Here is a 21,294-nt window from a genome sequence, read left to right as displayed (position 1 = left end):
AAAAAAGAATCAGTCAGGAAAGGGAATCATTAACGGGAGAAAACTAAGAACGACAACATCTCCACAGCGTAATGAACTGTGAGAAATGATTGGAGTGCAACCATCACGAAGAAAATTTTGATGATGAAAAAAACTACAAAATTCCTCTGCTAGACTGATGTGGCGAGGAAGCTAATATTACACAGAGGACCGTCAAGAAATATTAAATTCTGAGTAAAACGAGCAGGTAAATGTAACAGTCGAAAAACTTTATAAAACGTGGAAGCTTTTTAATAATTTCAGTTTCGTGTGATTCGCTCCCAGTGAATAAAATCGTCTGGCAACAGCTGGAATGAATACTAGAGTTGCCCGGGCCATGAGAGGGTTAATGGTGACAGCCTTAGCACTTCCAGACGCCTATGTCTCACTCAGCTTAACATAATCGTCTGGTGTTAGATGGAACAGATACTGAGACGATCCGATCAGAAACGAGTTAAATAATGTAAAGTTTGGCCAATTATCGTGTTTTATTTTATTTTATTTATTTATTTATTTTTTGATGCGTGTTACTTTCCGTGATGTATATTATAAACTGATAAATTATAGTACCCAAAGCTCTATCAGTACCTGAACAATAAAAAAGGATTGATTATCATGATATAGTGCGTGACCCCCCCAAAATGTTATTATTATTATTATTATTATTATTATTATTATTATTATTATTTACATTTATTATTATTTTGAAATTTGTTGTTCAGTAAAATGATTACATACTGATGTGTAAACTAATGCTAACTGACAGATGCACACCCTTGTCACTCATTCAGCTGCAGATCACATTCCTCGACCAAGTAACATCAGCTCAGTTATCCCCCAAGCGACATCATTTTACAGTATTAGCAGTGGTAGAATTCTTGGTGATATATTCATCACCAGAGGGGATGTAATTAGAGAAATTGATAAAACCATCAGTGTCTTCAGGGCGAGATGAGATTGATTCTGAGGTTCTGAAAAAAACGAGGAGGAAGTCTGTCTCCCACCTATCACAGTAATTAGCTTTTTCTCTCACATACTGTATTGTTTAGTTTATTATTACTGCCACGGGAGCTTTATTGAGTATCTTTTCCGTCTTTAGGAGTTATATAGACCCTCCTTTAACGCCTTTACTAGTAGAGTGTCCTAAATAAAAGCTGGTGGTAGCGAAAAATACAATAAAAATTTCATTACCTAATTAAAGGGGTGAATAAATACACTCAGATTTGGAAGTGTTGGGTGTGTGGAAGGCAGAGAACGTGGCACTCATTTTTTAAGATAAGTTGGCTTCGAAATACACTTTGAACAAACGTCTATAAGGAGGAAATACTGCAATGAGAGGCAATGCAGTCACGAAACACCCGAAAGAAAGTGAGAAAAAACTGCTATAGATGAGATCGAACTGGGAATGCGACAGATTATTATATTCAACATTTGCTAGGAAAACAGCTTCAAGAACACGGTAAAGTAAATATGCTGGGAAACGACCAAAACATTTACACACACACACACACACACACACACACACACACACACAACTTCCGGGCGCTGATCAGGTATTGGTTGCCACATGGTTCTGGGAATTTGGTCAGACAGAGAAGATGCAATACAGCGAACGTGAAAAGTGGTTGACTAAAAATGATGCCACTCAGCCAGACGGTGTTCGTGGAATGAATTGAACACTTTACTCGTATGAATAAGTGTGAAGTGGGTGTAAAAATGAATGTAGAAGATGAAGGGGTTATGAATTACTACTATAGCCTCCTGCGACTCCCATTTAAGTGACTAAAATCGTCTAATCTTTGCAAGTATAAGATTACAGATTTTTTGCCAGTATAAAGTAGCCTAGCAGATTTGACGCGACCGTGTGTGGGGTGATGGAGACTGTATTTTAAAAGCTGGCTTGTCTGACTAATGTATAACTGAATAAAATTGTCTATGTTGACCAGAATAAACTGACAGAACTGACCCGACGATGTGAGGGTTAAAGGCGGTGACTCACAAACCATGCTTTTTCGAAATCAATGGCCCCCGCACAACTATACTCATTTTACACGAACTTGGCCTAAAATTGCCATCTCTCCATCTTGAATACTGAGTTGTAACACGAGATTAATGCTAGAATATGATGCTGCTCATGAAGAAGTGCTGTGAAAAGGATGTGGAGCCGTAGCATTGTCTTTTTCTGCCACTGAGCGATGTGAAATGAGCTGCAAAAGGACGAAAATCTGGGCCAAGGTAAAGAAAGTATACCTGTGAGTGCTAACACCATGTCCCATACTGTACTCTCGTCGGTTGAGGAAGCTCCCTAACACTTCTTCCTAAGCGATTTATTATGCTTATTACACCTTGTTATCGAGTTCATCCTAATACTGTATTTGAAGAATTATGTCAGCATTTTGTGGTTTGCATCTCACTTTTTTATTTCAAATTTAAGTATACGACTCCCTCTCTCAGATGTATTATATCGTCTGCCACCAGTTTGTATGGAGTGCTAGGGTAGTCTTGACGGTGAGAGGGATAAAAAAAATTAAAATGTTAAAGGAATGACAAATGAGGGGAAGTGCAAAGAATGAGGAAGACAGATGGCCAAGTGATTAATGACGGCAGAGAAGGTGACAAAGATATTAAACAGAGTAATTACCGTGAGCGAGTGAGAGGGGAAAAAAATGAAGGAGAGAAAATCTGTTTAATTACGAGTGGTGGAGAAAGATTTACTAATTTGTGTGCTGCGTTATGAAAAGAATTTATATATTTATTTTTAGCTATTCTTTCGTTAGCACCTCGATCGCTATGTGCTCTGTGGATATTGGTAAACTGAACGAAGAATCTCCAGTCAGCTTTCTCGGTACAAAAACAATATTGCTGTAAATGTTTCACTGGTAATTGTTGGACGGTTTATAGCGGCGTAATGGACAGCAGTGTATTTGCTATCAGGCACGTATTTCGAAATGATAAGTCCTCTTCTGCTCATTCCTGTATTTACCATGTCCAAGCGTTTGAGGATATTTCAGTGGATGTAGGTGTGCGTTGCAGCAGACGTGTGGGATGTGTTGCAGTTGATGTGTGATGTGGGTTATGTTGATATGTGTTGCAGATGACGTGTGGTGTAAGTCATGGTGATATGTGTTGCAGATAAGGTGTGGTGTAGGTTATAATGTGTTGCAGCTGGTGTGTGGTGAGGATAGAGGGGATAAGAATGATGATGTGATGTGTTGTAGGTGTTGATATTGTGTTGCAGCTGACGTGTGGTGATGATATGATGTGTTCCAGGTGTTGATATTGTGTTGCAGCTGACGTGTGGTGGTGATGTGATGTGTTGCAGGTGTTGATATTGTGTTGCAGCTGACGTGTGGTGGTGATATGTGTTGCAGATAAGGTGTGGTGTAGGTTATAATGTGTTGCAGCTGATGTGTGGTGAGGATAGAGGGGATAAGGATGATGATATGATGTGTTGCAGGTGTTGATATTGTGTTGCAGCTGACGTGTAGTGTGGGTTATGATTATGTGTTGCAGATGACGTGTGATGATGATAGGGATGATGATGGTGGTGTATGTTGCAGGTGTTAATATTGTTGCAGCTGACGTGTGGTGGTGATATGTGTTGCAGATAAGGTGTGGTGTAGGTTATAATGTGTTGCAGCTGGTGTGTGGTGAGGATAGAAGGGATAAGAATGATGTGATGTGTTGCAGGTGTTGATATTGTGTTGCAGCTGATGTGTGGTGATGATATGATGTGTTCTAGGTGTTGATATTGTGTTGCAACTGACGTGTGGTGGTGATGTGATGTGTTGCAGGTGTTGCTGTTGTGTTGCAGCTGACGTGTGGTGTTGCAGGTGTTGATATTGTGTTGCAGCTGACGTGTGGTGTTGCAGGTGTTAATATTGTGCTGCAGCTGACGTGTGGTGTTGCAGGTGTTAATATTGTGCTGCAGCTGACGTGTGGTGTTGCAGGTGTTGATATTGTGTTGCAGCTGACGTGTGGTGTTGCAGGTGTTGATATTGTGTTGCAGCTGACGTGTGGTGTTGCAGGTGTTGATATTGTGTTGCAGCTGACGTGTGGTGTTGCAGGTGTTGATATTGTGTTGCAGCTGACGTGTGGTGTGGGTCGGGGTTGTTCCAGTGCGCGTCGGGGCCGTGTCTTCCTCCCGACCTGCTGTGTGACGGAGAGGTGCAGTGTCCATTGACCTGGGACGACGAGGACCACTGCCGTAAGTTGTGTCCATTATGTCCAGTTTATTATGGCCGGTATTTTGTCCAGTGTATTATGTCCACTACCTTCTGTCCGGTGTATTATGTCTGCTACCTTATGTCCAGTGGATTATGTCTAGTGTCCACTGGCTGGAGAATGAGAACCGCTGTTGTAAGCTGTCTGTTTACTGTCCACTCTCTTGTTATGCCCAGTTATAGCATGTTGTTTTTCTTACGTCATTCATGCACTCTGGCAATACTTAAATGACACCACAAAGAAAAGACACGGAAGAAAAGCTATTTGTAAGCCGTAAAATAGTTTAGGAAGAGGTGATAGAAAGCATCCTGAGTTAACAAAAACACGAAGCCCAGGACCTTGTAATTAAAAGTGATTGTGCAAAGGCTTAGAAGGATGGCTCGACTCCCAGTTTACATAATGCTATCATCAGCGGGGGAGAAAGGTCAGACTTCTTCTACCTTTCCATAATGTGCTTTACTAATTATGTTAAAAATTGGGGGGCTGCCTTCCTCTTCACCGCCTCCAGTTACCTCGTACCCCTTCTGTGGACAAAGCAAGTTATTTTTGGTCAGGGTGTTTGAGTGTCCTTTAGTTGAGGGAAGTTCTTGTAGTTAGAGAGTGTAAAACAGTCCCGGGAATTTTTTTAAGTGCCTACATTTTCTTGACCTAAAAAAAAAGTCTGTTATTAGTCTATGTAACAGGTGCGTCCGTGGCAGGTAAAGGGTTAATTATACGTCCGTATGTGTCTGCCATTCACCTGTTTCCATCCTTTTCCATAATTACCTCCAGTATTTGACCCCATTACCTGAGGAAGTAATTAACCATTGACTTACCTGCTGCTGATTCTGGTTGCAATTTTTTCTGCACTTGCTCTGTAATTTTGGCTGTGGTATATTGTCCGGTTTTTCTCATGCTATATATTGTTGTCTATTATTTTTTCAGAATTTTTCTTTAGGTCTCTGCCGTATATGTTTTTCCCTCTTGTTCTCTGTAATTTCCCTCTTTGTTTTTTGTTTTTTTGTGCAGTGTTTTTATTTTGCTATTTTTTAAAATCTTGATTTGATTGTGCATTGTCCTTTGTGTTGACCTGCTTCTCTCTCTCTCTCTCTCTCTCTCTCTCTCTCTCTCTCTCTCTCTCTCTCTCTCTCTCTCTCTCTAAGCGAAAAGCCTTTGACTATTCTATAAACGCCGAGCCTGGTTTAAATCAGGACTCACCTTGCGCAATCAGTCTTTAATCAGAATCATTTAATAAGCTTACACCTGTGACGTACTCTAGCCAGAATTACCTGCCACACCTGCACCTACTCATTCTCTCACTCTCTCTACACTCACTCACACTACAGTCACTCACTCATACACTTCACTCACTCACTCTCACACTGCCCTCACTCACTCACTGTCACTGTAATCTGTTTTGCCCATATCACGGCCCAGTCAGCAATACACCATTTTAGGACAAGATGAAAGCTACATACTCTGAGGGTGTTACAACTGTGGCACTCCAGCTTGTGTTCTTCGCGAGTAAAACAACATTAGTGTTTTGTTAACCCTTCTCAGCCTTTGATCGCTGTTTTTATTTTACTCTTACTATTTCCTGCCCAGTTTTTAACATGTCGATTAACTTTTCGAACTGCTTACATACATCCTTCATTACCAAGGGACTCTAAACCGAATGAAATCTTATGGTAGCGACAAGAATAAACCAAAATAAACCAGTGCCGTACTGAATCACTGAACTGAAGGTGCTGATTATGGGAAAGCTCAATCATGTTTTGCATCCTCTGCGATAGCAGGGTGTGTGCCTCTCCCATCAAAAAAAAAAAAAAAAAAAAGCAGTCTCCAACTGCCACCAAATGTCACAAAAGACTTTGTATATTCTTGTTGTGGAGTTTTGTAAATCAGTTATATATATATTAGACTTGTGGACGAGCGGTTGTTATACTTGAATAGTTAGTAAGTAGATAATCTTGGTTCCCTTTTGTCATGCAATGACAGGAGAGGTAAAGAATAGTATGGGACTATTTTTATTTGTCTTGAAAATATTAACAAAGTCTCTCACACACGAGTGAAGTATAAGTAGAGACCCGCGAGCTACCTCCCAGTCTCTCTCTCTCTCTCTCTCTCTCTCTCTCTCTCTCTCTCTCTCTCGCCCATGTTGCTAGGCTCGTTCTTCCTACTACCTGCCGGTTCTATGGCCTGTCTCCTTCTGCCCTCTGCTTCCTAAATTCTGGTGAAGCAGGGGTCGTGTCACGTGTGTTACACTGTGGTTGGAAAGTTCTAGAAACCTGTGTGTGAGTATGTGTGTATGTGTGTGTATGGTCACTAGGCTTTGTGCATTTGCTATCTCGCTGACACACTACCTATATCATCACTTGACTTGCTACTTCCTGTGTATTGTCAACATTTCCTCAGTTAACTTGCAAGATCATTTCCCTTTCCCAGGCTTGCATGGAGCTCTGTCTATCTATCTATTTATCTATCTATCTATTATGATTTGTAATTATAATATGGACTCATAACATTGCTCGGCCACGCCGCTGAAGGTCCTCCGACAGCAACCATCATTGACATATGCTAATCTATTAGTACATAATATTGATTATAATATTGTATACATATAATATTTATAGTAAATTGCAATGATCTAGTAATATTACATTTTAAACAAGTTGTATACATATTTGAATAAATGCAATGGTTGTTGTATGACATTTTGTAAGATGTGTATGTATAACAGACATACGCATATAATTGTGCAATGGTAATACTGCTAGGTTATTACATTACATATTGAGTTATCCCTTTAGTAATGTCTAATATTTCACCTAACTTGTGTGATGATTCTGGTAATACAGAATTTTGGTATAATTGTATGACTTAAAATATTGTAGTAACATTGTGGTAATACATAATTGTAACATTGTGAATTGTTACATAATTATATTGTAATTGTTACATTGTAGTAACATTGTAGTAATACATAACTGTAACATTTTATGAATTGTTACATAATATTGTGGTAATGCATAATTGTGTTGGCCTTATAATTGTAAAGTTACATAAAGTTACATCTTGTTAATGCAACTGTTACATAATTGTTACATATTGTTTGTAGTTACATAATTGTAGTTAAAGTTACATAAAAGTTACATCTTGTTAATGCAACTGTTACATAATTGTTACATATTGTTTGTAGTTACATAATTGTAGTTAAAGTTACATCTTGTTAATGCAACTGTTACATAATTGTTACATATTGTTTGTAGTTACATAATTGTAGTTAAAGTTACATAAAAATTACATCTTGTTAATGCAACTGTTACATAATTGTTACATATTGTTTGTAGTTACATAATTGAAGTTAAAGTTATATAAAAGTTACATCTTGTTAATGCAACTGTTACATAATTGTTACATATTGTTTGTAGTTACATAATTGTAGCAAGTGTAACATAATGCAATCGTTTGTCGTTACATAATTGTTACATATCGTTTGTAGTTACATAATTGTAATAATTGCAGTCCTGACATTGAATCCGGTCATGCTGCGATCGATGATATGATATGCCATGCCACTAGCTTGTGGAGACAACAATTTGCTTTTTTGTTTGTTGTTTATGTGGTATTTTGGCATTTGTAGTAACACTTACACTTATTTTCATTTGTTTGTTATATGATCTTACTCTATTTCTTTTTCTTTCTTTCTTTTTTTTTTTTTTGTATGTATTGATTTTCTATAGTTTGTTTTTCTTCGTTTGTCTACGCTTTTTCTGTGTTGTTCATGGTTGCATAATTGCTGGTTAAATCCCTTGGGACCCTTTTTTAAGGTTTAGTTTATCATGCACAGATATTACTGAAAATGATATTATATAGTCCCATATTTTGTTATTTTATATAAAAAATATATATACAGTATTAACTATATACACTGACTTGTTCGTTACTTGTACCTATCGTGGGCAATATATGTGTCAGCACTGTGTGGAAATCATTGTCTTCACGATTGTGTTGAAGATGTTCATTCTTGCTAACGTCATTTGTGTTGGCCATTTTTTTTTTTTTTTCTGGTCTTCCTTGTAACGTAATTTGTCTGTTTCCACTAGGTAACTTTAAGTAATGTTTAATACAGTTCTTTTAATCGATCACTGAGTAACTGTGATGGTATATTTTCTTTATCACTTTGTAGATGTAATAATGTATAGCTGTATGTATGAAACACGTATTTTATGTAGGTATAAATGGTAACACTCGTTGGTAGTAAATAAATGCTATAATAAATGAATGAATATATACAGTGTAGAATATTTATTGTTGGTGCAAGTATTTAATGATTGAATTATGAAGATAATTGAAGTAGGTATATGAATTTAAGTTGTAACTATACAGCACGTTTTATATGTTAGTGCAGAAGTTTTTTGTCCCTCACTGTGTATTGTATAAATGAAGTAACTCACTAATTTTTACCGTGGTGGAAATGGTGTGAGTGGTGTTGCACGTGGTGATAGCGTTGTTCTTCACGGGTTGATTGACGTGTTGTGGGGTGTCAGACACATATTGATACGTATGGTGACATCGACTTCTCACACTGGTAACTGTGGTGAGTAAATGAGTAGTGATGAGTAACTTGAGTGAAGATAAGTGAGTAAGATGAGTTGTGAATATGGGCTTGCTATTTGCTTCGTCGTCTTGACCTCTTCACTCCTGCGTCAGCGGTGGAGGTTGGGTGGAGGTAGCAGAGAGAGGAGGGTGAGGTCTGGTGGTTGTGAGTTGTGAGTCGTGTCTCACTCTTCGTTTGTTTGTTTTGTTTTTCTTTCTCGATGTTTTCTCGGTCCTTTTCTCTTGTGATTTACTCGTTGTAGGATGAAGACTGCCGCTACTTGTAGGTGCGTGTAGAAGATACAGATGACTCGTAGAGTTGTTACTTGTAGTTGATTGTAGATGGTTGTAGTTCGTTGGTTCGTCGTAGAAATTGCAAGACTGTATCAATATATTGTTAAACTATTGGCAAGACGTCGTGTGATCACTTCTACATCAGCGTGATGATCGTGGAGACGGAGGGGGCTGGTTGGAGAGAATACTGTCAGGAGCTGGTTGTGAGTTGTTGGTTGTGAGAGGTATTTTTTTGTTTTCAATCTTGATATTTTGTAGGAATTCACTGTTGATTCGTAGACGAGGTTCGTATACGTTCGCTGCCAACCAAATGTCACAAAAGACTTTATAACGTCTTGTAGTGGAGTTTTGTATATTCGTTATATATATATTCGACTTGTGGACGAGCGGTTATATGTGAGTAGCTTTGTAATCCACACCAGTATTTTTGTAAACTTTCTTTTTCAGCTTTAAGTGCTGCTGTAGACAAAGAAATCATGCTGTATTGGGTTGGCATACAGTCTAGGACAAAAGTTCTCAAAATATTTCGCATGCTCAAACTCTCACTTTCCTCTGCTAGCTAATATTACCAAAGTGAGAGAAGCTTGTGTTTTCATGTGCCCCTAAACTATTCCCTTTGTTATGTGTCAGGGAGGAAAATTATATGAATTCCATTAGCGTTAAGCAGGTACAGTGGAATGATAGGCAAATTTTTATCCCCTACTACTCCTGTCTGCCAGAGATATCAGTAAAACATTTAATTCATCGTTCCAGTAAAGATAAATGGTAATCTGAAAAATTATATACGGTTGTGTTGGAGTCCCTGGCTGTGGAGTTATCAATTGAACAGACATCCATTGCAGCATTCCAGGATGTTACGGCAGAATAAGTTGATCTACCAGGCAGCATGAGATACCAGTAAAACACTAAAAGGACCGTAACGTTTCAGTAAAGGTGAGGGTATGATGAGGAAGCTAAAGAGTCGAAATGGGAATATCGAGGAGGATAGAAAAACCCACACAGGCATACGTTAGCCAGTAATGGTTTTGCTGTCCAATCCCTGCACTGAGAAATTATACTGTGTTGTGTTGGTGTACTTAGCTGATGGAGGCACGATTGATATAGGCGTTTTCATTACAGCGTTTGAGTTGAGTGTTTGAGTGGACAGAAATCGTGTTGTGTTAGTGTGCCTTGCTGCAATTGATACGACTGTTTTTATTTCCACTGCAGCGTTCCAGTGTTCGTCAGAGGCGCGGTGTCAGTGTCGGGACATCTCCATCTCCTGCCACCACCTCGCCATGACACACCTCCCCTCCGATATTGAGCCGCAGATATCACGATTGTAAGTCACGCACATTGCCATTAATATTAATAATTTCCCTGTTACCTCCCCCTTCATTCCTGCCACTGCCTCGCCATGTCGTACTTCCCCTCCGATATTGAGCCGCAGATATCACGCTTGTAAGTCATGCACATTGCCATTAAATACCCGTTGCCATTTCCCTGTTACCTCCTCCTTCATTCCTGCCACTGCCTTGCTGTGTCGCACCTCCCCTTCAATACTGACTCGCAGATATCATGATTGTAAGCCATGTACATTTTTATTACTACCCATCTTCATTTCCTCGTTACCTCTACCCATTAAGCCTGCCACTGCCTTGCCATGCCGCATCTCCCCTCCAATATCAAGCCACAAATCACGAATGTTAGCTATATATTATCAGTGTTAATATCTCCTGCCCTTCCACAAGCATATTGTCATTACTAGCATCCTCTGCCATTTATCTGCCTCTCCATCACACAGCTTCCATCTCATACTAATGGCAGATGTCATTATTGCAACTTTTGTGTCTTGTCATAACTATTTCCAGCTTTCTTTTAAACTGTTTCTTGTTTCATGTATTACTTTCAGCCTTCCCGTATAACACTCTCGGTTTATTTGAATGCTTCCTTTACTTTTAAAATTCATATTAGAGGACTGATTTGATCCTGATAACTGAGCAACATATGTGTCTCTGATGTCTTGTTTCATAATATCTTCTTGTAAGGATTCTAGAGCTTCTTTTCTTCCCAAGCCTCCATTACTATTAACTTCTCCATCGCAATATGTAAAGGAGAAGTGATTTTACGAAGCAAAGGCGAAGTGAATATACGAACTTACTTGTAACTTCTTCAGCGCAATATGTAAATGAGAAGTGGTTTTACGAAGCGAATGGAAATGTGATGTGATTTAACGAACTTTTGTTGTGTTGCCGTCAAAAAAATACCTGTCCCACCTCACATTTTACGCCACTCAGTAAAGTCCAGACTCTTAACAGCTTTATAAAGACCGGGAGAGTCGACCCCCATGATCAGAGGAAGAGGAACTTACATTTAATATTATTATTATTATGAAAACAGGGAAAGCTGCAGGTATGGATGGGTGTGCTGTGGAATGCCTGAAGGGTGGTGGAGTGACTATTGTTGGCTGGTTAGTAAGATTGTTGAATGTGTGCTTTGTGAAAGGTATGGTGCCAATTGACTGGGCAAGTGCTTGTGTGGTCCAGTTGTATAAAGGCAAGGGTGAAAAGTATGAATGTACTAGCTTTAGGGGTATAAGTCTCTTGAGTGTTGTAGGTAAGGTGTATGATAGTGTTAATTATGAGAGTTAGAAACGGTGCAGAGGGAGTGATTGGTGATGAGCAGTGTGGCTTTAGGAGAGGGAGAGGATGCGTGGATCAGGTGTTTGCTGTGAGACAAGTGTGTGAAAAGTATTTAGTGAAAGGCAAGGATGTGTTTTGGGCATTCATGGATTTTGAGAAAGCGTATGATAGAATTGGTAGGGAGGCTTTGTGGACTGTTTTAAGATTGTATGGACTTGATGGTAGGTTACTAAAAGGGGTGAAGAGTTTTTATGTAAATAGTAGGGCGTGTGTAAGAGTGGGAAATGCTGTGAGCGATTGGTTTCCTGTGAGAGTGGGGCTGCGGCAGGGATGTGTGATGTCGCCTTGGTTGTTTAATATTTATATGGATGGTATTGTAAGGGAGGTGAATGCAAGAGTTTTAGGTGGAGGTCTGAGTCTGGTGAATGTTGATGGTGGAGAGTGGAATCTGAAGCACCTGCTGTTTGCAGATGATACTGCACTGGTGGCTGATTCAAGGAGAGATTGAGACAGTTGAGAGAGGAGTTTGGAAGGGTGTGTGAAAGGAGGAAATTGAAAGTAAATGAGAATAAGAGTAAAGTGATGAAGTGTACGAGGTTGGTAGATGGTAGGGGGATGAATATAGTTTTGAATGGCGAGTTGCTTGAGGAGGTAGAGTGTTTTAAATATCTAGGGTCACATGTTGCTGTGGATGGAAGAATAGATGCAGAAGTGAAGTTTAGAATGAATGAAGTAGGAAAGGTACTAGGAGGAATGAAAAAAGTGTTTAGATGTCGTTCGCTTAGAATGGATGTAAAGAGAAGGCTGTATGAGGGTGTTGTGGTACCGACTGCGTTATATGGGGCTGAAACATGGAATATGGGTGTAGCAGAGAGGAAAAGTTTGAATGTAATGGAGATGAGGTGTCTGAGGAGTATGTGTGGAGTGACGCGTATGGATCGAGTGCAAAATGATGAAGTGCGAAGGAGAACTGGAGTTGTTCGGGAGATGGCTGATAGAGTTGAGCAGAGGGTGTTGAGATGGTTTGGGCATATGGAGAGAATGAATAATGAGCGATTGGTGAAAAAGATAACTAGATCTGATGTGAGAGGTGTAAGGCTGAGAGGGAGACCACTAATAGGATGGATGGACAGTGTGAAGAGAGCGCTGGTTGTGAGAGGGGTGTCTGTTGAGCAAGGAAGAGTGGCTGTGCGTGACAGAAATAAATGGAGAGAAATTGTGAATGAATAAATTATGACGCAGCCCTGAGGGGATATTCTCCCGCATTTAGTCTGATCAGCTAGTCAGGTTAGGTGCGGGTAAGGGGATGGGTCTATTATGATGTGGCAGGGGTAAACCAGCTCTGCTGTCGGGCCCTGCTGCGGATGTCACTGATTGCACTGCGCAGTTGACCCTTGTGCGGTGTGGTGCGGTGAGGATCTGTCCCTTCTCCCCTTTGGGGCTAAGATGCGAATGAATGTGTTTGAATGGATGAGTAAATGGGGAGTGTGTCGTCCTGTCTCGGCTACCTCCCTTTCCTTGGGGGAAGCAGCCTAGGTATATAGATAGATAGATAGATTATTATAACCACTACTACTACTACTGCTATTAATATTATTACTGTAATATTATTATTACTGTTATTATTATTATTACTGTTATTATTGTTATCCTTCTCCCCCTCCCCCTCCTCCAAGTTTTTTCAAAATCGGATCTCTCTCTCTCTCTCTCTCTCTCTCTCTCTCTCTCTCTCTCTCTCTCTCTCTCTCTCTCTCACACACACACACACACACACACACACACACACACACACACACACACACACACACACACACACACACACACACACACACACACACACACACGGCTGATTGACCTCCACTGCCGCACCATCGCACACAGGTACAATAAAGATGCTGAGTAAAGCTGAGATAATTGCTTTGCCCAGGTACGCGATATTAAAACTTCTAACAGGATTCTTTCACTTACGAACTAATTCCCTTCAGTTACCCCTCATAATGGCGTCAAGAGAAAATGAAAGAAATAATCTGTTTTGAGCGTGACAGTGGGTTCTGTAGTGTGTGTGTGTGTGTGTGTGTGTGTGTGTGTGTGAGGGAGAGAGAGAAAATTTCAACAATGATAGTGGCTCTCCCTATCTCATGTATCATAAAGCCTCGGACATAAATATCCATCCATAGAACGATAAATTATGGGACAGTGAGCGATGACTTTCAAAACCCACTATTGCTATCAACGGGGCTCAGACAAAGTTTCAGAAAACTACGTACAGATTTTGTAATATTTCGACAACAAATGGATGGCTATTTCTGACCCCAGTAGTGCATAAAACAGATAGATTATGTTTTTTAATTCTGTATATGCGCAGTTTTTATTTCTTTATTTTTATTAGACCTTCCACTCCGATGACGTAGCGTAAATTTTACTCCTGCTACTCTCACGCATCTTTGTTTACAGTCGCTTAGGGGAGATTATTGGAACGGAACTTGGTAGACAGTCTTCACAAACCCCTTTACTGCTAAGATGTTCTACTAAATCTCAGTAAACTAATGTGACATGAGGTGGAATAAAAGGAAGAATTCGACATCAGTGTGAAGGAGTTAATGTTTTGAGTACCTACCTTCCCAGCGTGTCTCAGGTGTTCGTCCTTGTCAGCCTGCAGAAGGGAAGGACCGGCTGCCTTTCTGCCTGGTCATTTAAAGGCCGATAGATTGTTCACGGTTGAGCTGGTGTTGAAGAGAGGCTCCTTCTGGTGGTAGCACAGATATAACTGGCGGGGGAGGGAGAAGGAGCTGCCTGGTTACACAAACACGCCACCACTCCCTCCCCCGAAAGAAAGACGGTTGCTGCAAGGGAAGGGCAGATGCAGCCAACAGTTCGCTAGGTTCACATCCAGTTGCACCAGAGGCTACAACAACAGTAACTACAACAACAACAACGACCAGCAACACCCTAACCCTAGAGTGACAGATCATTCTAGTGTGCTTGCATATTTCTCTTCTCACTTGTCAGGAAAAGCTGCACGTTACCGTCTTATCAGGCAGTATTTTACCTCGGCAGCAACACGTGCAATGCATTTATTCCCTGTACAGACCGGTCTGTGGCCATAATATTTACCTTTGAATAGAGCCGTAACAGTATCGTCTAACATTTATTTTTGAGCAGTTGATATATTCTTTTATTTACACTACAGGATTACGGTGAACAACATCGCAAAGTAAATAGATTCGCCGTCGAAAGAGATGTATAGTGCGACTTAATCCTGTTTGGTTCCCAGTTAACTTAATTACAGGAATTTGTTAAAACCACACATGACACTCCAGCAGCAGCTACTCTCTCAACGGGCCCGGGACTACTGGAGACAGGTTGCTTCCCACACACTGGTGGTGTTTGGGAGTTAAAGAGATCATGTAATTTCTCACGGTCTTCAAATCTGTGCACTGCAATGTCTAAGTAAGGAGTAACAAAGTGATGGCTTAATTAAGGTTTAACAGTTGAATTTGATGGATTAACTGACGTTTAAGAGTTGAATGTGGTGGAAATGCTATGGACAAGAGAGTAATATCTGAGTGTCAAATTATCATCTCATAACACAGGCAGTAAGCGGTCCACGCACAATACTTGTATCTTGTCCTGGTGGGTCATTTGTTCTCAGTGTTATTGTCTATTGCAGTCACCTGGCTGGCAACCTGCTCAACCACTCCCTCAGCGCCGACACCTTCCTTCCATACCGCCACATCGTCTACCTGTAAGTATATTAAACGGGTTTCTTTTTTCTTTTTTTTTTCTTTTTATTCCGACGCCCTAATCCCGCAATGGGTGGTCATAGACAAAACGCCTCCAAGTCGCTCTGTCACCCACTATTTGACTGCCCTCCCCCCAGCTCACTCCCCCCTCCCTCATATACCTCTCAGCTCCATCTCTCCACCTCATTCTCGGCCTCCCCATCCCTCTCCCTCCCTCCACTTCACCTACGTACACCCCCTTAGTCAGTCTTTTCATTCTCTCTTCTCTCCACATGTCCATTCCCTTGCATGATGCTATTATTATTATTCACAGTACACGACTTTCCCTCGTAATTTTACCTGTTTGTTGAAATATAAGTAAAATTGTACATAAAATCAAAACTGCCGACGTCAGCCTCCTAGAAATGTCACCTTTACATGGAAATTAAAGTTTTACTCAAATGGCAGGATAGAGGAAGGTAATATCGTAGGTATAAAGAAAACGGGGTAGCATAGGAGTTCTGCTTTTAGGGGGTACGATCAAGAAGCCTGAGTCAGTGTTCATTGATAATATTAGTTTTTATAAAGACTGTCATTGAAGAAGTGTTGATCTGTTAGTATAAGTTTCAGTTGTTTTAATGGTACTGGTATGGGTAGTAAAGTTCCAGCCCCATTCCCCCTCCCCTCTCATGACCCTATAAAGAGCCTAGTCTTGTTGTGTGAGTGTGGTACTAGTGGTGTGGTAGTGGTACTGAGGTGATTTGATAGTGACTATTAAGTGACATGAACAACAAAATAGTGGCCCAGCTGTGGTAGAAGTAGTGTGTTGATAGTAGTGTGGATATGGTGGAATAGTACTGTGGTAGTGATCGTGTGAAAGCATTATTGTGGTAGTGGTAGTGTGGTAATAATATGACCTCTATCCACCCACAGTGACCTCAGCAACAACAGCCTGACCCACCTGCCAGCTGGTGTGTTCGTAGGTCTGGCTCGCCTCCGAATCCTGGACCTGAGACACAACAGCCTTACCCACCTCCATAACTCATCAGTCTTTGGCCTCGCTAACCTCAGGACGCTGTAAGTAGTAGTAGTAGCAGCAATAGTAGTAGTAGTAGTAGTAGTAGTAGTAATAGCAGCAGCAGCAGCAGCAGTAGTAGTAGTAGTAGTAGTAGCGTATCTCAAATATGTTTACGTATGATGCTGTTTCTTGGTGGTGAACAGGACTTTTGCAGGGTTTGGTGGAAGTGTGTGAGCAGAGTGTTTTGAAAATACAGATGAGAGTAAAATGACGCTTGTTAGGAAGGAAGGTAATTGAGTGTGCTTGCTTGGTGAATGATGAAAGGACCGAAGGGGTGAGGGAATTAAATACCTCAATGCCATGGCAGAAACGAGAGGTTAATGTGCTTCGTTTTGAGATTCGATAATGTTGTCTGGTATTTATCGCGCCCTTTATTTTTGCTCACGATTTTCTTTGGGGCATTTTTTTTTTTTAAGGTAACAGCTTCATTGTCCATTGTATTGCAAGTGACTTGGTACACACCAGAGCAAAAGTTAGACACCTCCCTGCTGGCTGTAGTGATGGAAGGCGTTTTATGAGATGTGTTTATGTGACGGCGATAGGAGGCATACAACGAAAGATTATGAGAAGGATGGACACTCTCAGACGTCCAGGAAGGAGTGAGAAATAAGGACACTCTCTGACGTTTTAAGGACACTCTCTGACGTTTAGGAAGTGTGAGAAATAAGGACACTCTCAGACGTCCAGGAAGGAGTGAGAAATAAGGACACTCTCAGACGTCCAGGAAGGAGTGAGAAACAAGGACACTGACGTATAGGGAGGAGTGAGAAATAAGGACACTGACGTATAGGGAGGAGTGAGAAATAAGGACACTGACGTATAGGGAGGAGTGAGAAATAAGGACACAGACGTATAGGGAGGAGTGAGAAATAAGGACACTCTCTGACGTTTAGGGAGGAGTGAGAAATAAGGACACTCTCTGACGTTTAGGGAGGTGTGAGAAATAAGGACACTGACGTTTAGGGAGGAGTGAGAAATAAGGACACTGACGTATAGGGAGGAGTGAGAAATAAGGACACTGACGTATAGGGAGGAGTGAGAAATAAGGACACTGACGTTTAGGGAGGAGTGAGAAATAAGGACACTCTAACGTTTAGGGAGAAGTGAGAAATAAGGACACTGACGTTTAGGGAGGTGTGAGAAATAAGGACACTCTCTGACGTTTAGGGAGGAGTGAGAAATAAGGACACTCTCTGGAGTTTAGGAAGTGTGAGAAATAAGGACACTCTCTGACGTTTAGGAAGGAGTGAGAAATAAGGACACTGACGTTTAGGGAGGTGTGAGAAATAAGGACACTCTCTGACGTTTAGGGAGGAGTGAGAAATGAGGACACTCTCTGACGTTTAGGGAGGAGTGAGAAATAAGGAGGGCAGGACAGTGTTGGTAGGGGATTATCAGCGAATGTTTGCACACGACTGTACCTCCCAGGGCAAGAGCGAGGAGGTGGGTGTGTATCCTGGGTATTATTTTTCTTCTTATCCTCTCGTGATCAAAGGCTCTTGCTCTGGCCTCCCCACCGAATTTTTGCACAGGAGTCTGCGTGTATTCTGATTAACTTGTCGACTTTGATGGAGTCCTTTTTCCCGTTAGTTTTGCCTCCTCCAGACGATTTTGTTAAGGTTAAGAAAGATCTCTGGCGTTGAAAGAGGATGGTGAAAGCTCTATCTTGCAGTCTGGAGATGGCGTTGAGAGACTGACTAGAAGAGTGTATGTGAGTGAGGTGGATGGGAAGAGGGAGAGGGGGAGACCAAGGATGAAGTGGAGGGATGGAGAGGAAAGATAAATGAAAGGAAGGGGAGTGAATTGGAGGAAGGGCGAGCAAATGGCAGAAAGAGCGACGTGGAGGCGATTTGTTGGTAGCCACCCCATAGATAGATAGATAGATAGACAGACAGGTATTGACTGAGTTAATAAATGTAATAAAAACGTAACTGCCATGACTACAGATTTCTGTGGCTTTATAAATATTGGCAGAGGAATGTATTGTGATAAGCTTTTTAATTACACCTTTCTCCCCCCCTCCCCCTCTCAGGCACCTGACAGGGAACAGACTGGCGGTGTTGGACGGGTGGGCTCTGTACGGACTATCCTCCCTCTCCACCCTGTGAGTATGTACCACCCTGGCCCTATCCCCCTTAACCTCCCTACCTATCCTGTAAGTATAAGGCCCTAATCTCCCTTTCCATAACCCCTCCTGAACCTTCCCTCCCTTCTCCCCCACTGTCCTTAGCTCCCCGTCCTTCCTATCCTCCCTATCAGTACCCTAACCACTCCATCCCAACAGGACTCAGCATCCCTGTTCCTCTCCCCCTATCCCTAACTCAATCCCTATCCTCTGTTCATTGCCCCTAGTCTTCAGTAACTTCACTCTTCTTACACGACCCCTGTCGGTACCATTGCCCTTCAGGTTGACTTAGAGAGAGAGAGAGAGAGAGAGAGAGAGTGAGTCATTGAAGAACACCTTGCCTCTTGTTCCCCTCCTGAACTCTCTCACTCCCTCTCGCTTACTCACACTTCCTTTACCTGTAAGAAGGGAAGGAAGGAAAAAAAAGTGTGTTGGGAGAGAAGTGTGAGGCAAATAGGGATTGTTGGAGAGGAGGGGTGTGAGTGGGCAGTGAATTGGTAAGGGTATGTAAGAAGGTGTGTGTGTGTGTGTGTGTGTGTGTGTGTGTGTGTGTGTGTGTGTGTGTGTGTGTGTGTGTGTGTGTGTGTGTGTGAATCTAAGCTTGCGTTCATTGTGTACGTTTTTTTGGCTTCACGTCCAATATTCCCTTCATATCTCAATAATTGAGTCAGTGTATTTTTCTAGCACACACACACACACACACACACACACACACACACACACACACACACACACACACACACACACACACACACACGCTTGTTTTGAACTTGTATGAAAATGTTTTGGAATATAAGTGGTTACATTGTGAGAGAGAGAGAGAGAGAGAGAGAGAGAGAGAGAGTCACGAAACAAGTCTGGCTTCATAAATAACAGGTAATGAGACACACATTGATTGATTACATTTGTTGGTGTTAAAAAGTGTGTGTGTGTGTGTGTGTGTGTGTGTGTGTGTGTGTGTGTGTGTGTGTGACTGTTTCCTCCCCCTTGTACTCAGTGGAGGAATAAGGCAATATTACATCATTCATATAGCACTTCTTCGTGACTAGCACCATATACTAGGACTGATCTCTTCTTCCAGCTCGGCATTTAAGATTGAAAGATGATAATTTTAGACCAAGTTTAAGTGAACGGAGTGAAGTCTGGTAAGGAAGCTCCCTAACACCTCTTCCCTAGCGATTTATTTTTGGATATGGCTGGTTAATATCCTTTTGTACGTTATTTATGCAGTGTGTGGCGATAGTGGAGGGATTTAGGTAACCCAGAAGAGGACAGTAAGGTGCAATAAACAAATCGCTTAGGAAAAGGTGTTAGGGAGTATGAGCTGTATAGGAGCCTGAGAGTGTTAATATTGTCACCTTTAGTCCTCTCATGATATGGACAACTCTAGTAATTCCGTAACTCTAACATCAAGCGATTTTTTCACCTGGGAGTGTGTCATGTAAACCTTAGAGTATCATTTTGTGTCCCAGTATTATCTAACGTGACCTCGGTGGATTACAGGCTGAAACTGCCCTTATCCTGTAGTCTGAAATACTTCTATATAGGGGAGAGTGATATTAGGGATGTTTATATAACCGGGCAGTGGAGCCGCCTAGTTCTGTCAGTGCCACCACGTGAAGGCGTCCCTCTCTCTCCCTTGTAAATATGATAAAAAATGAAGTTATATACCGTATTGATATTGGAGTTTTTGCAGGAGCTACATAACTGATAAGAGCAAAAGAAGGGAGTCAAATAGCCTATCAATTTTAAGATAGGAGTGGGTGTGGCTGATCAAAGAAACGTGTGATTGGTTTAGACCTTGACTTACGTAAGCCTGATTGAACTTTTTTTTTCTTTTTTTCGTACCGTGAGAGCCTCGTTTGGCGGTGAGTTTGGGATGTATAAATATCACCGATTTTTATAATATTTTGACTTTGGGTTTGTGTGCTGACTGATTTTTTGACATGCTGACTCTGATACTATAACATGCTGACTCTGATACTATAACATGCTGACTCTGATACTATAACATGCTGACTCTGATACTATAACATGCTGACTTTGATACTATAACATGCTGACTCTGATACTATAACATGCTGACTTTGATACTATAACATGCTGACTTTGATTTGATAACATGCTGACTTTGATTTGGTAACATGCTGACTTTGATACTATAACATGCTGACTCTGATACTATAACATGCTGACTTTGATACTATAACATGCTGACTTTGATACTATAACATGCTGACTTTGATACTATAACATGCTGACTTTGATTTGATAACATGCTGACCTTGATTTGATAACATGCTGACTTTGATACTATAACATGCTGACTTTGATACTATAACATGCTGACTTTGATACTATAACATGCTGACTTTGATACTATAACATGCTGACTTTGATACTATAACACCCTGACTTTGATACTATAACATGCTGACTTTGATACTATAACATGCTGACTTTGATACTATAACACGCTGACTTTGATACTATAACATGCTGATATTGATTTGATAACATGCTGACTTTGATACTATAACATGCTGACTTTGATTTGATAACATGCTGACCTTGATTTGATAACATGCTGACTTTGATACTATAACATGCTGACTTTAATACTATAACACGCTG

The 21,294-nt window shown here is 41.0% G+C and overlaps 1 protein-coding gene across 1 annotated transcript in view; it reads left to right on the top strand.

Moving 5' to 3' along the window:
- Nucleotides 1-21,294, top strand: part of LOC145414035 (G-protein coupled receptor GRL101-like) — a 189,767-nt gene that overhangs the window by 123,049 nt on the left and 45,424 nt on the right. Inside the window, exons 11-15 of the mRNA XM_080283601.1 lie at nucleotides 4,106-4,225; nucleotides 10,324-10,435; nucleotides 15,406-15,480; nucleotides 16,391-16,534; nucleotides 18,568-18,639. Coding sequence (XP_080139727.1) covers nucleotides 4,106-4,225; nucleotides 10,324-10,435; nucleotides 15,406-15,480; nucleotides 16,391-16,534; nucleotides 18,568-18,639 — 523 coding nt within the window. The remainder of the gene's footprint in view (nucleotides 1-4,105; nucleotides 4,226-10,323; nucleotides 10,436-15,405; nucleotides 15,481-16,390; nucleotides 16,535-18,567; nucleotides 18,640-21,294) is intronic.

The sequence above is a fragment of the Coenobita brevimanus genome, chromosome 98 (genome assembly GCF_032717465.1).
Source record: "Coenobita brevimanus isolate Jiangsu-jjx chromosome 98, ASM3271746v2, whole genome shotgun sequence".
NCBI classification, from domain to species: domain Eukaryota; kingdom Metazoa; phylum Arthropoda; class Malacostraca; order Decapoda; family Coenobitidae; genus Coenobita; species Coenobita brevimanus.
Note: the sequence above shows the minus strand (reverse complement) of the source record. Positions and strands in the feature narration are given on the sequence as shown.